This window comes from Camelus dromedarius, chromosome 4, assembly GCF_036321535.1.
Source record: "Camelus dromedarius isolate mCamDro1 chromosome 4, mCamDro1.pat, whole genome shotgun sequence".
Classification (NCBI taxonomy): Eukaryota; Metazoa; Chordata; class Mammalia; order Artiodactyla; family Camelidae; genus Camelus; species Camelus dromedarius.
Window position 1 is genome coordinate 64,903,423 of NC_087439.1, and position 13,003 is coordinate 64,916,425.

Below are 13,003 nucleotides of genomic sequence, written 5' to 3' on the forward strand. Positions count from 1 at the left end.
GCTTCCTCTTCTATGGCAGCACTTCTACAAGTTATAGCCAGCTTTTTCTCCCCAAAACTTAGCATCTGTCTCTTCAAGTCAGTTAGACTGTCATACTCTACTTGGATCCCCCTCCTTGTGCAAAAATCTGATAGATTTATAGGATCATCTCATTTGTTTTTCTTCTCTAAGGGATAAGTCATATGCTGCCTGTTGTCCAAGTTCTGAAAATAGTTGTTTAATATAAGCCCCATAGCTGTACTTTTTAAAATTGAAGTATAGTTAATTTTCAATATTGTATTAGTTTCAGGTATACAATATAATGATTCAATATTTGTATGGCTTATACTCCATTTAAAATTACTACAAAACAATGGCTATATTTCCCTGTGCTGTACAAAATACCCTTGTAGCTTATTTACTTAATACATAGTAGTTTACATCTCTTAATCTCCTTCGCCTATCTTGTCCCCACTTCCTTCCCTCTACCCACTAGTTTGTTCTCTATATCTGTGAGTCTGTTTCTGCTTCGCTATATACATTTGTTTTATTTTTCAGATACCACATGTAAGTGATAACATAGAGTATTTGTCTTTCTCTGTCTGACTGATATCACTAAGCATAATACTCTCTAGGTTCAACCATGTTATTGCAAATGGTAGCATTTCATTCTTTTTTTATCCCATTGTGTATATATGTAACATTGTCTTTATCCATTCAGCTATTGATAGGCACTTAGGTTGCTTCCATATCTTTGTTACTGTAAATAGTGCTACTATGAACATTGGGGTGCATTTATCTTTTCAAATTAGTATTCTCATTTTCTTTGGATATATATCCAGCAGTGGAATTGCTGGATCATATGGTAGTTCTATTTTTAGTTTTTTGAGGAACCTCCATACTGTTTTCCATAGTGGCTGCGCCAATTTACATTCCCACCAACAGTATACCAAGGTCCCCCTTTTTCCATGTCCTTACCAACCCTTGTTATGTATAGATTTTTGATGATAGCCATTTTGATAGGTGTGAGGTGATATCTCATTGTGGTTTTGTTTTGCATTTTTTTTGTTGATTAGTGATGTTGAGCACTTTTTCATGTGCCTCTTGGCCATCTGTAGGTCATCTTCAGAAAAATGTCTATTTAGGTCTTCTATTTTTTGATTGGATGTTTTTTTTGTTTGTTTGTTTGTTTTGCTGTTGAGTTGTATAAGTTGTTCATAAATTTTGGATATTAAGCACTTATTGATCATATTGTGAATGTTTTCTCCTATTAAGTAGGTTGTCTTTCCGTTTTGTCAGTGGTTTCCTTTGCTGTGCAAAAGCTTTTACATTTAATTAGGTTCTACTTGTTTATTCATGGACAGAAATGGAATTGCCTTTTCTAGTTTCAAAACTGATTTCTTATTTTAAAAACTTTTTATTGAAATATAATCAGTTTATAATGTGTTAGTTTCTGGTGCACTGAAAACTGATTTCTTAATAACACATCCCGTTTAACTATTGTTTAATCTCTTTCCTCCACAACAAGTTTGAAAGTGTTTCTATTTATCTCTATCGTTTGTTGGGTTTCCTGAGAAGCACTGCTATATCATTATTTTATTTCCCTCTTTACCCTGCTGTAGTATGGTGTCCAACAAAAGTATTTTATTGAAACAATTTTTAAAGGTCAGAGTGACCTTTCAATTGTCAGATCCAATATTGAACTTCTGATTCCAGTAATATGATGTGACAGTTATCTTAGGAAAGCCTTCAGATACAAAATATTAGAATATAAAATATGAAGAATATTTTTACAGTGCATGACTAATCTAGCTTGAAAATGGAAATCCTCGGAATTAAAAAGGAAGGAAGGAAAGGAAAATGAAATACAGAGAGGAAAAAGAGAATTGGAAGACATGAGAAGAAATTAATAAATATAAAATTTAGAGGAGAAGTTTTATTATATGACTTCAGAGAGGGAAACACCTAGAAGAGCTGGCTCCTGCAACCACTCTTGCCCTGGAACTTTGGCAAAAATTTTCAAATTTGGTGCAGATGCTAATAGATGATATGTTTTGGGCGATCCAAAACACACGGCCAGTTTTCATTTCAGAACATTTTTGACCAATGTTCTCTTCATAACATTTGCTAACTACTCGGGCTGCAGAGAGCAGGCTTAAAACATCAATGACAAAAGCCTCTTCAAAGCAGAGTGGCACTCTTCAGCATACTCTTAAGATTTTTTTTTTTTTAAAGGACTGAATGATCAGGGGAAACTCTGTAAAATATACCAAAACACTTAGCTGAAAACTTTGAAGGGCCAGGAGCAAATCAGGTATATAAAACATACTAGGGCTGCAACCTAGACTTAACGGAGCACACTCTGCAATATGATTAAAGGAGAGAAATCTGCACTTTATCTATGAGAAGTGGGGAAAGAGAACCCTCTCTAGAGAAACTATATCATTTGGAGACTTTGTGATTTTTAAAAAAAAAATATCATCTGGCATTCAATCAAAAATTACTAGGCATCCCAGAAGACAGGACCACATGACCAAACTTCAAAAGAGAAAAAATAGACAAAAATGATAGACCATCGAGTGATTCTGATACTTAAGATTTAACAGCCAAGAACATTAAAATAGCTACAATTAATGTTGGAAAAATAGAGAACAAGTGGGAAAAAACAGATTATTTTATCAGATATTTGGAATCTGTGAATCAGTGAGGAAAAGTTACCCATATATTTTATTGAACTCTAGAAGGAAGGAGAGAGAATAGGACAGAAGTAACATTTGAACAGATAATAATAGAGACTATTCCCCAAACTAAAACAGAACATCAACCCAAAGATTCAGGTAGTTCTGTGAGCCTCAAAAGAGTAAATACATAGAAATTATGTCAAGGCATATTATTACAAGCCTGCTAAAAAGTGAAGACACAGAAAAATATTAAAAGCAGTCAGGGTAAAAAAGACACATTACCTTCAAATGAGGGCAGCAATAAGACAACTACTCAACAGAAACAATGAAAGCCAGAATATCCTTAAAATACTAAAAGAAAAAAAAAAAGCCAACCTAGAATTCTGTATCCACAAAAATATTCTTCAAATATGATGATATACAAAGATGTCAGATAAGTAAAAATGGAGAGAATTTGTTGACAGCAAATCTACACTATAATTATAGCAAAGGGAGAGAGAACATGATCCCAGGTGAAAACAGAATTGTAGGAAGATGCTAAGAACAATGGAAAGGATAAATATATGGATAATATAAATGTTGACAGCAAAAATAGTAATATGTTGTAGTGTTTTAAATATATATACAATTAAATAGCAAAGAAAGGGGAGATTAAGTGGAGTTAAAAAGTATTCTAATGTCCCATTGTTTTCAGGGAAGTCGTAAAAGGTATAATTTGTTTTATACTCTAAAAGCCATTAAGTTAAGGATGCACACTGTAATCTCCAGGAGAACCACTAAAAGAAAAGAATCTATAAGTTTAAGTTAACAGAGGGGCAAAAATATAACAAAATATTTTAATAATCCTAATAAGATAGGAATCAATGAAATATAAAAACAAACATACATATGCAATAAATTTCCATATACAGTATAGAAATTAAACAAACTCAGTTGCTGGTTCTTTAAAAAGAAATTGATAAACCACTAGCAAGATTCCTTGAGAAGAATCCAAGGTTGGTTTGACCCTTAAAAATCTGTTAATGTAATAGTCACATTATTAGATTAAAAAAGAAAAGCCATGTAATCATTTCACTAGAGTCACAAAAAGTATATGACTAAGTTCAACATTAACATATTAAAAAAACACTTTTGGCAAAGTGGGAATATATTCCAATACAGAATATAAGAAAAAATTCTACAACCATTCTTAATCCACATCACTCTTAATCCTGAAAAATTAAAAGCATTTCCTTTATAATCAGGAACAAAAATAGTCTCCTTTGATAATTTCCATTTATTATTGAACTAGTGAGCCCATCTAGCATGCTTGCAACCTTATAAATAATAATGAATAAAGGTTTTAGGATTGAGTGAAAGAAACTAAATTGCCATTATTTGTAGACAGTCTGGTTAATAGAAAACTAAAAGAAACAAGAAGTAATATTCTTAGAATAAGAAAGGTTAGCAAAGTTGTGGGATATCTTCAATATATGTCAATTTTATTTTAAAATCCCTTTTACATGAAACAGTAAATATTATATAGTACCTAGGAATATATCTAACAAAATATGTGAAGACTTTAAAAGAAAAATTTTCTAAAATTTTATTGAAAGAAATTAAAGATGACCTAAATAAATGAAGAGATATGCCATATTTATGGATTGGATTGGATGATCTTTAATTATGATATCAAAATTCTTTAAATGTTAAAAATATTCCAATTGATTTATAAATTCAGTGCTTTTAAACAAAATTCTATAGGTTTTTGGTGGAAATTAAGCTATTTAAAAAATTATACAGAAGATAAAGTACAATCTTTAAAAGTGTGAATCACTAGGGTAAGGTTTCCTCATCAAAATACAAAAGATTTCCTCATCAAGATACAAAAAAGTACAAACTATTTATAAAGGAAACATTTAAGTTAAGAATAACTGTTGATTAAAAGACCAAAAAAGTGAAAAGAGAAGCTCAGACAGGGAGCAACATATTGAACCTGCAGAGGATTTGTAACTCTAGAGTATATTAAGAACTTAAAAAAAACAACAAGAAAAAGACATCTCAATAGAAAAAATTATCAAAACATGTATTTCCCCAAAGAAGGAAAACTAACTGGCCAGTTACAGGTATGAAAAGGTGGTCAATTTAAACAGTAAAGAGAGCAATACAAATTTCAACCATGAGATACTATTTGTATGCTCTATGACTGGCCAAAATAAGAAGTCTGACAATACCCTTGCTGGATGGATCTGAAGCAGTGAGAACTACGATGTGCTCTGTTGGAGTATAAATTAGTTACAACTACTTGGTAACATATATCATCTAGTGAAGTTGAACATGTGCATTCATGCATTTGTAGAACCAGCAGTTACATTTCTAGCAGTGTCTCTAGAGAATATCTTGCACCCATGTGCCAGGAGAAAAATATGATAATCCTACTAGCATTTTTTTTAATGGTAAAACATTGGAAACAATCTAGATATTTGTAAACAGTAGAATGATAAATTGTGTGCCCATTATGTTGAGTACTAAAGCAGGAAAGTACATTAGTATTATTCTGTCTATATACATTTTTAAAGCATACAGACTTAAATAGTAAATTATATAGGAGTACATATACTTGTGTGGAAAAACTATAAAGAAAAAAACAAGGAAATGATAAAATTAGAATTAAGGATAGCAGTTACTCCTGGAAATGTGAGAGAAAAATATGATTAAGGAGGTACATTGTATTAGTTAAGATACTGGTTTAGCTCCATTTGACAGAAATTCCAATTAGTGAAACAAAGAAAGTTGTAAATTTATTTCTTTTTACAACAGATTGAAAATATTCTAGGCATCACAACCATGTCGTTCTCTAGGAACCAGGCTCCTCCTGCCTTTTTGTTTGATCTTTTGAGCATGACCCTCATCCACAAGGCTATGGTAGCCCGCCATCACAGGTGGGAGAATGGAGGGCTAAGGGACCTTTGTAAGGCCAGTTTCTAAAGATTGCACACATGACTTCTCTTCATGGTCTGCTGGCTAGGATTTAGTAATTTTTCAGTGCAAGGAAGTTTGAGAAATGTGCCCAGCTGAAAATCAGTTTTAGAACAGGGGGAGAGGACAGATATTGGGAGGAAAGTAGCAATCTCTGCCACAGACTCATGGTGGTGGGACAGGAGGAAAAGTCTTCAAAGGTATTGGTATTGTTCTGTTTCTTAAAGTAGGATGGTGAGTAAAGGTGTTTTTTAAACACTACTTTATGCTTTCCTTACAAATTATATGCTCTCTTGTATATATGAAATGTTTCATTGTTAAAGTTAAAACATGTAGTGGATGCTTTTCAGGCTTTTTTTGCTTGAATCTTATGCAGCATATGGTATTGTTGATCACACCCTCTAGACATTTGAATTTTTATTGGCAGGAATCTCTAGACTTTTCTCTTATTTCTCCAACCATTCCTTTTCAGCCTCCTGGGCTTCACTTTCTCTGCAGGGGAAAAAAGGCCTTTTCCTAGATGCCCCTCACTTGTCTCCATAATTATTTAGGATAGTTTCAAATTGGCTAATGGGTTTCCTGGATTTGGAAAAATTGCAAGAGAAAACTAATTATATGGTAAATATTCAGATTTTATCACCTTTTATTCATAATGTTCTAGCCATACATGGAAAAGGGGAGGTTAGCACATTTTCTCTTTGTAATTTTAAATAATTGTTTCTTGTATCTTTTTGAATGACATCATAAAAGAACAAATAATTCTAGAGTGAGTCAAAAGTACCAGTGCATCTTGTAAAGGTAAGAAACAGGAACTGTTCCTATAGATATATACCTATAGCAGCATTAGAATAAATCTTGGACATGACTCACATCCTTATAACCATGTATCCACATGTTCTGTCTTCTTATAAAAATCAACAATTTACTTGACCATCCAGAATAATGACTGCATTTCTTAGCCTTCCTTGCAGCTAGGTATGACTAGCTGACCTAAGTCTTGGCCAGTGGATAATAAACAGAAGTCATTATGTGATAAATCTTAGCATATATTAACAGGGACTGTTGTTTCCCCCAATGAAATAGTGTCAGGCACACATGTATTTGAAAAGTTCTGTTCACTTAAATTTTTTTTTTAAAGCAAATAAAATAAAATTCATATGGTGAGCATTCAAGTTTCAACCATATGTCAGGGCCATTGTAGTCCCACCCTTCAAGGAGCTCACAGTCCAGAGGAAATCTGTTTGAATGCTGTGGCAGAGAATGCTATGCCCAAGATGCTATGGAAACACAGAAAATGCCAGTTAGACAGAAAACAAACTCAAGAACGTTGACAAACTTAATGTAAGCTTATAAAATAAAAAAAAATTTTAAATGGCATCTAAATATTTCAGTTACTATAAGCATTTTAAATATCAATTCCATTAAAAAATGAGTCTTAACTGTTATTATAGGAGGTAGAGGTATGAGAGATGGAGTACAAGTGAACTCTATTAATTTTTAAAATATTTGCTCTATTTTATGGATATTTTTCATTGGTTGTATGCTAATTTTATAACCAGAAAGAATAATTTAAAGACCTAACATTTAACAGAATATGTATTTTTTAATGTAGCAACATAACTTTTTTGATTTAGCAACGTGATTTTCTTGAGATTTCTGGATTGAAATTTTTGTCTTAAGAAATTCAAATTCATGAAACATATTACATGTTTATATATATCTTTTTTAATGTTTTACTGTAAATTTAATTTTACTTAATGTAAATATGTGATACATATTACTTCATAGAACTTCACTGTTATTCCAGTGTAGATATTGTCTGGCATTTTAACTTAAGGCGGACTCTAATGTCACTCACTGGTTACAACAGGCCGTAAGGAGAACAGACAGCTGACCCTTGAACAAGGCAGGGGTTAGTGGCGTCAACCCTAGTCAAATCTTATCACATTCACAGCCGTCAGTAACTTCTGTCACCTACTCCAGGTCATTGTAAAGCACCCCCTCCGAGGTGACTTTAGTAATGCAGGACTTCTTGCTGGTGTCAATCAGATACTGTACTATGTTACATTCTCTCTGATTCAGTTTTCAACAAAAATGTAGTCTTTTTTTTTTTTTTTTCTTGCAGACTTTGCCTTCAAAAGAAACAAGGTTTTTAAATCCTACACAAATGCCTTGCCTGCAATCAGCTTCAACTTGGAGTAGCTGTGAGCACAATTCAAAGTCTCAAATACTGAGAGAACATGTATCAGAGTTAGATTCTTCTTTCCATTCTGTTCTATCATTGCCATCAGGTAAGCCTCCTTATAAAAATTTTCTAAGTAACTGAATATTTTTATGAAATATTAATGAAATTTAATCTTACAAATATGAGCCTAATAAGCTTTTATCAGTTATCACTGGATATTAGAACTAAAGCATTTTCATAGAGGAATTAATCTAGTCACATGCTGAGTTAATTTTCTGTCTTTGTAAGTTGATTCTTTAATTCCTTGGAAACCATTTTGATTTGCTTTGGGAAATACCTAGCTTTTAATCTCCCTTTGAGTGTTAAATTTTTAGCATTTTATTGATAACATGGCAATGCCATTGAAATGTTTCTCAGTAAGTCAGTGTTCTTTTTCTAATGTGTTGTTTTGCATGGAGTTTTCTCTGCCATATAGTATTCCTCCATTTATAATCAGCATTAAATTTCTCTGAGAGAAGAAAATTGTCCATCTTTAGGTATAGTCAACTTTTGAACCTCAGGAATCTCTATAATCTACAAGTGTACAAATGAGGCATTACATCCATGCATCCCTAAGGTGGCTTTAAGTTTCTTTACAGTTCTTGGTTTCTGTTCAACTATTTCCAGTCTTATCTACACTGGAACTGAATGAATAGGGTTAAAAAGGAAACATTCTTCATACTGTCTCAGGTTCATCTCTTTATGGGGAGATATGTCAAATGGGCTTTTCTTTCCTTCAGCTTTCGGTTCTAATCATCCCAGAGACTGCTTGTCTTTGTAAAGCACCATTTTTTTTACCTATTCCTGCCCTGAACCTTAGCTTGGTTTTTCCCAGTATTACAGTGGTTTCTTGTCTACACCGTAACTTTGAAGTAAGTTCCTGGCAGGAACTATTTTATGCCATCTTTGAGGAAACTTTATTAATAGAAACAAAAATAATACACGTAACAATAATGACACAGCTAACATTTGGTCTTAGCATACACTGGGTCCTATAAACACATTACATTTCCTTGTTTAATTCTTGCAGCAACCCCATGAGAATAGGTACTGTTGTCTTCTTTATCTTACATAGGAGAAAATTAAGGCTTAGAGATGTTAAATTATTCATTCGAGATTACACAGCTATTAAATGATGGAGACAGGATTTTACCTGAGGTAGTCCTTCTCCAGAGCCACACTCCTAGCCATATTCTTCAATGTGTTTCTGTATTCTTATTAGTAAATCTGTTTCTTCGATGACATATATCTGAGAGCTGGCATAAATATCTTTCATTCTATATGTCCCCTCTAATAAGATTGGCTTCCTCACCTACTAGTTAGGGTTATCTGTTTCTTCTTGTGTTCTTTTAATAAAAATCTAAATATCTGCTGTATGCTAGGTACTAAGTAGGTGTCAGGAGTATTAATACAAATATATCCCTCAAGGTACTTGCATTCTAACTTGACAACTGAAATGTAAACTAAGTGCAATAAAATGTTATGAAATATTTTAATAAAGGTCACAATGTGGGTGCTAAGGAAAGTATATGGGTAGAACAGACACCTCCCTAGTTGCATCACGTTTTCCCACAACTCACAAAGAACAGTGGTAGAATTGGTGATACCCTTTATAAAAGTTAAGTGGTATTTCTTTAGAGAAACAAACTTCTGTTTTAGTAATTGGAAATATCACAATCCTGAAATATTCAAGCAGCATATTTAACCTGTCTTCTTATCGTTTCATCATATAGTTTTCATATGGTCATAGTAATCCATCCTACCTCTGCCCCTTGGGACAGCCTCCCTGATACTCATGAACCCATCTTTGTGTGTGCATATTTTTCTACATTTGAGTATGGATCTGCCATTAAAATACACCATTTGACGGAGAGATACTTTTTTGTTAAAATCCAGACTCTCCTGGGTCTGTCCTGATTTATGCATTCATAATTAGTTTTCCTAAAAATAAATACTTTCTTTCAGTAGCAAAACTTAGTAAATCAACCACTTTATAAAATATTTATGTTTCTTAGGAAAAAGTTTAGGTGTCTCTCTTGAATTCTTTTTAATATGATTGTTTTCGCATTATTGATTGAAGAAAAACCACTTTAGTGAAGCACATCTATTTTATTTACTTAGCTTCTCTTTTGGGTGTGAGCATATGGAGTTTAAATTTAGTGAATTGAATGCCTCTCCTAACTATTTAAAAGAAGAAAATTAGTTTGTCAACATGTTTGGTATTTGTAAAAGTAGATATCATTTTGTGATTCAAAATACTAGTAAAACTAAGACAATGTGAAACCTGACATTTTCATAAAAGGTTGCATCTGAATTATAGTGGTTTTCCCTCAAGTAATTAATACCGTATAATTATGTCTTTTGGAAACCTCATTATTTCAAATGCAGAGTTCACAAGGGTAGGGTGGAATGAACTTAGTCAGCCAGGTTTTGCTGTAAATTTTGTTAAAGATCTTTTGGGAGGATTTATTTCATCTGTGAAATTTTGTTTATCTAATGTACTATTTTAGTTTATGAAATTGTTCATCGTTAGTGTTTTTGTTTGTTCAGTACATATAATCAGTAATTTCCAAAACACTGCTAACAATACACTTAGAAAGAATATTTTGCCACTTCTGTTAGTTCTGACTTTTCAAGCTTTTGCTTATTTTTCTAACCTTATGTACTACTCATAGGAAGAAAGCAGTCTTTAATATTGGAGTCTGTAAAGAGTGATGTTCACTGAAAATACTTCTTTTTCCCTTTATCTTTCAGATGTGCCTCTTCATTTTCACTTTGAAACATTGTTAAAAAAGACTGAAATAAAAGGAGATCTTGCTGAAAATAAATTTGTAGGAGACTGTATCATATCTCCATCACCTGGTATGTCATTTACAAATCTTGTACTTTATATACCTTTTACATCTTTCATATACTTATTACTTTTGCTAAGGAAATAAAATTTGACAAAGGAATAAATGTAAATCCTTAATTTTTAATATTCGCTGTTCACAAATCACACACACACAAATAGAAAATGCACAGGAGTAATCCTTACAGGAAATGTGTGATAATGAAAATTATGAAATGTTATTGATAAGTATAAAAAGAAATTTAAACATGGGGAAACAGCAGTGCTGGTGACAAGAACAGTGATGATATCAGTTCTTCCTGTTGGTTTATGTTTAATGCAATGTAACTCAACGTTCTAATAGAATTCGGTTAACTTAACAAAATAATTGGAAGGCCCATTGGGAAGAACTAATGGGAAAATATAAAAAGAATTACTGGAAAAAATACTGAGAGAATCTAGCCCAACCACATATAAAAACATTAGCATAGATTCTATTTTGCTTACTAAATGGAGAGTAGATTCATGAAGTGGACTACATAGCTTATAGTTTATTATATAAGGGAAGGATTGTAAATCACTAAGTGGGGAACTATTCAATAAACAGCACTGTTAGTCTTTTGGGGGAAAGTTTGTTTATATACTCATTTCATACCATGTATCTGAATAAATTCTATTTGGTTCCAAGAATTGTAAATAAAACACTAAAATTTCAGAATAGAACTTGAAAAATTATAATGAAACTCTGAATAGGGGGTGGGGACATTGTCAGTGCTTGGAAGCAATCAGAGAAAGGAAGAAAACACATCAATGTGTTTTGACTCTCTACAAAGCTAAAATCTTCTCAACATCAAAAAAGTCACACAAACTTAGATTATTTCTGGATGAAATAATCATCTATCTCAAAAACTCAAGAATCAACTGAATGCCTATTAGAATTGGAGTTCTGAAAGGTAGCAGATTTTTAAATAAACCTATAAAAATCAGTAACCTTTATAAATACCAGTAATAACCAGTTAGAATTTATAGAAGAATAAATTATCTAGACACATTGACAATGAAAATATAAAATATCTAGGGTTAAACTTAACAAGGAATTACATGAAGAAAGCTTCAAATTTTACTGAGGAACACATTTTACCTGTTAGTTTATTTGAGATTCAAACTGACATATATGTACGTATGACCTCTGGGATGTGCTTTAAAATACTCTAGCAAAAAAAAGTTGGTGGGAGAGAGCTAAAACAAGATTGGTCACCAGCATTCTTTTTTTTTTTTTTTTTAAGGATAATTACACAAATAATGAACCTTTTATAAACAGTGAAGCTGGAAGTAGAATACATTCACATCAGTGTCACACTTTACATCAAGCAATCTGTTTTGGTGAGGGGAGGTAATTCAGTTTATTTATTACTATTGCTATTTTTAATGGAAGTACCAGGGATTGAACCCAGGACCTTGTGCATACTAAGCACTGCACTCTACCACTGAACTATACCCTCCCCCACACCAGCATTCTTGATGTTGAATGCTAGGTACAGGGGAGTTCATTATTCTTATTCCCATATGTGTTTCTTGAAATTTTTCCACAGTAAAAAGTTAGAGAAGAAAAAAAATAAAAGCACTAGGAACAAGGAACAATTGCCTGTGCTTAGGAAAAAAAGACTAAAGAAATATAGGGAAATACAGGTTATATTTACATGATGTAACTCTACTTCTTGGAATTTGCCCTGAGACTAACATTTTTTAATTGAAAAAAATATATGATGAAAAAAAGAAAAAAAATGTATGATGAAAATGATTATTTTAAGAGTGTCCATAATACTTGGAGATCATCATATTAAGTGAAGTAAGCCAGAAAGAGAAAGAAAAATACCATATGATATCACTTATATGTAGAATTTTAAAAAATGACACAAATGAACTTATTTACAAAACAGAAACAGACTCACAGACATAGAAAACAAACTTCTGGTTACCCGGGGGGACAGGGAGGGTGGAGGGCTAGATCGAGAGTTTGGGATTTGCAGATACTAACTACTATATATAAAATAGATAAACAAGGTCTTCCTGTATAGCACAAGGAACTATATTCAATACTTTGTAATAGCCTATAATGAAAAAGAACATGAAAAGGAATATATATATGTATAACTGAAATACTCTGCTATACATCAGAAATTAGCACAACATTATTGTAAACCAACTATACTTCAATAAAAATAAAAAAGGAATGTCCACAATAGAAATAATATCAACAGCTAGCTAATAGTGAAGTGATACTGTCTCTAATCAGAGGAATGTTGGGCAGACATCTGAAACAATAACAAG

The 13,003-nt window shown here is 32.3% G+C and overlaps 1 protein-coding gene across 5 annotated transcripts in view; it reads left to right on the forward strand.

Moving 5' to 3' along the window:
- Positions 1-13,003, forward strand: part of KANSL1L (KAT8 regulatory NSL complex subunit 1 like) — a 112,943-nt gene that overhangs the window by 85,091 nt on the left and 14,849 nt on the right. For all 5 annotated transcript variants that reach the window (XM_031451848.2, XM_031451845.2, XM_031451847.2 and 2 more), the window contains 2 exons: positions 7,744-7,909; positions 10,597-10,704. In XM_031451848.2, coding sequence (XP_031307708.1) covers positions 7,744-7,909; positions 10,597-10,704 — 274 coding nt within the window. The remainder of the gene's footprint in view (positions 1-7,743; positions 7,910-10,596; positions 10,705-13,003) is intronic.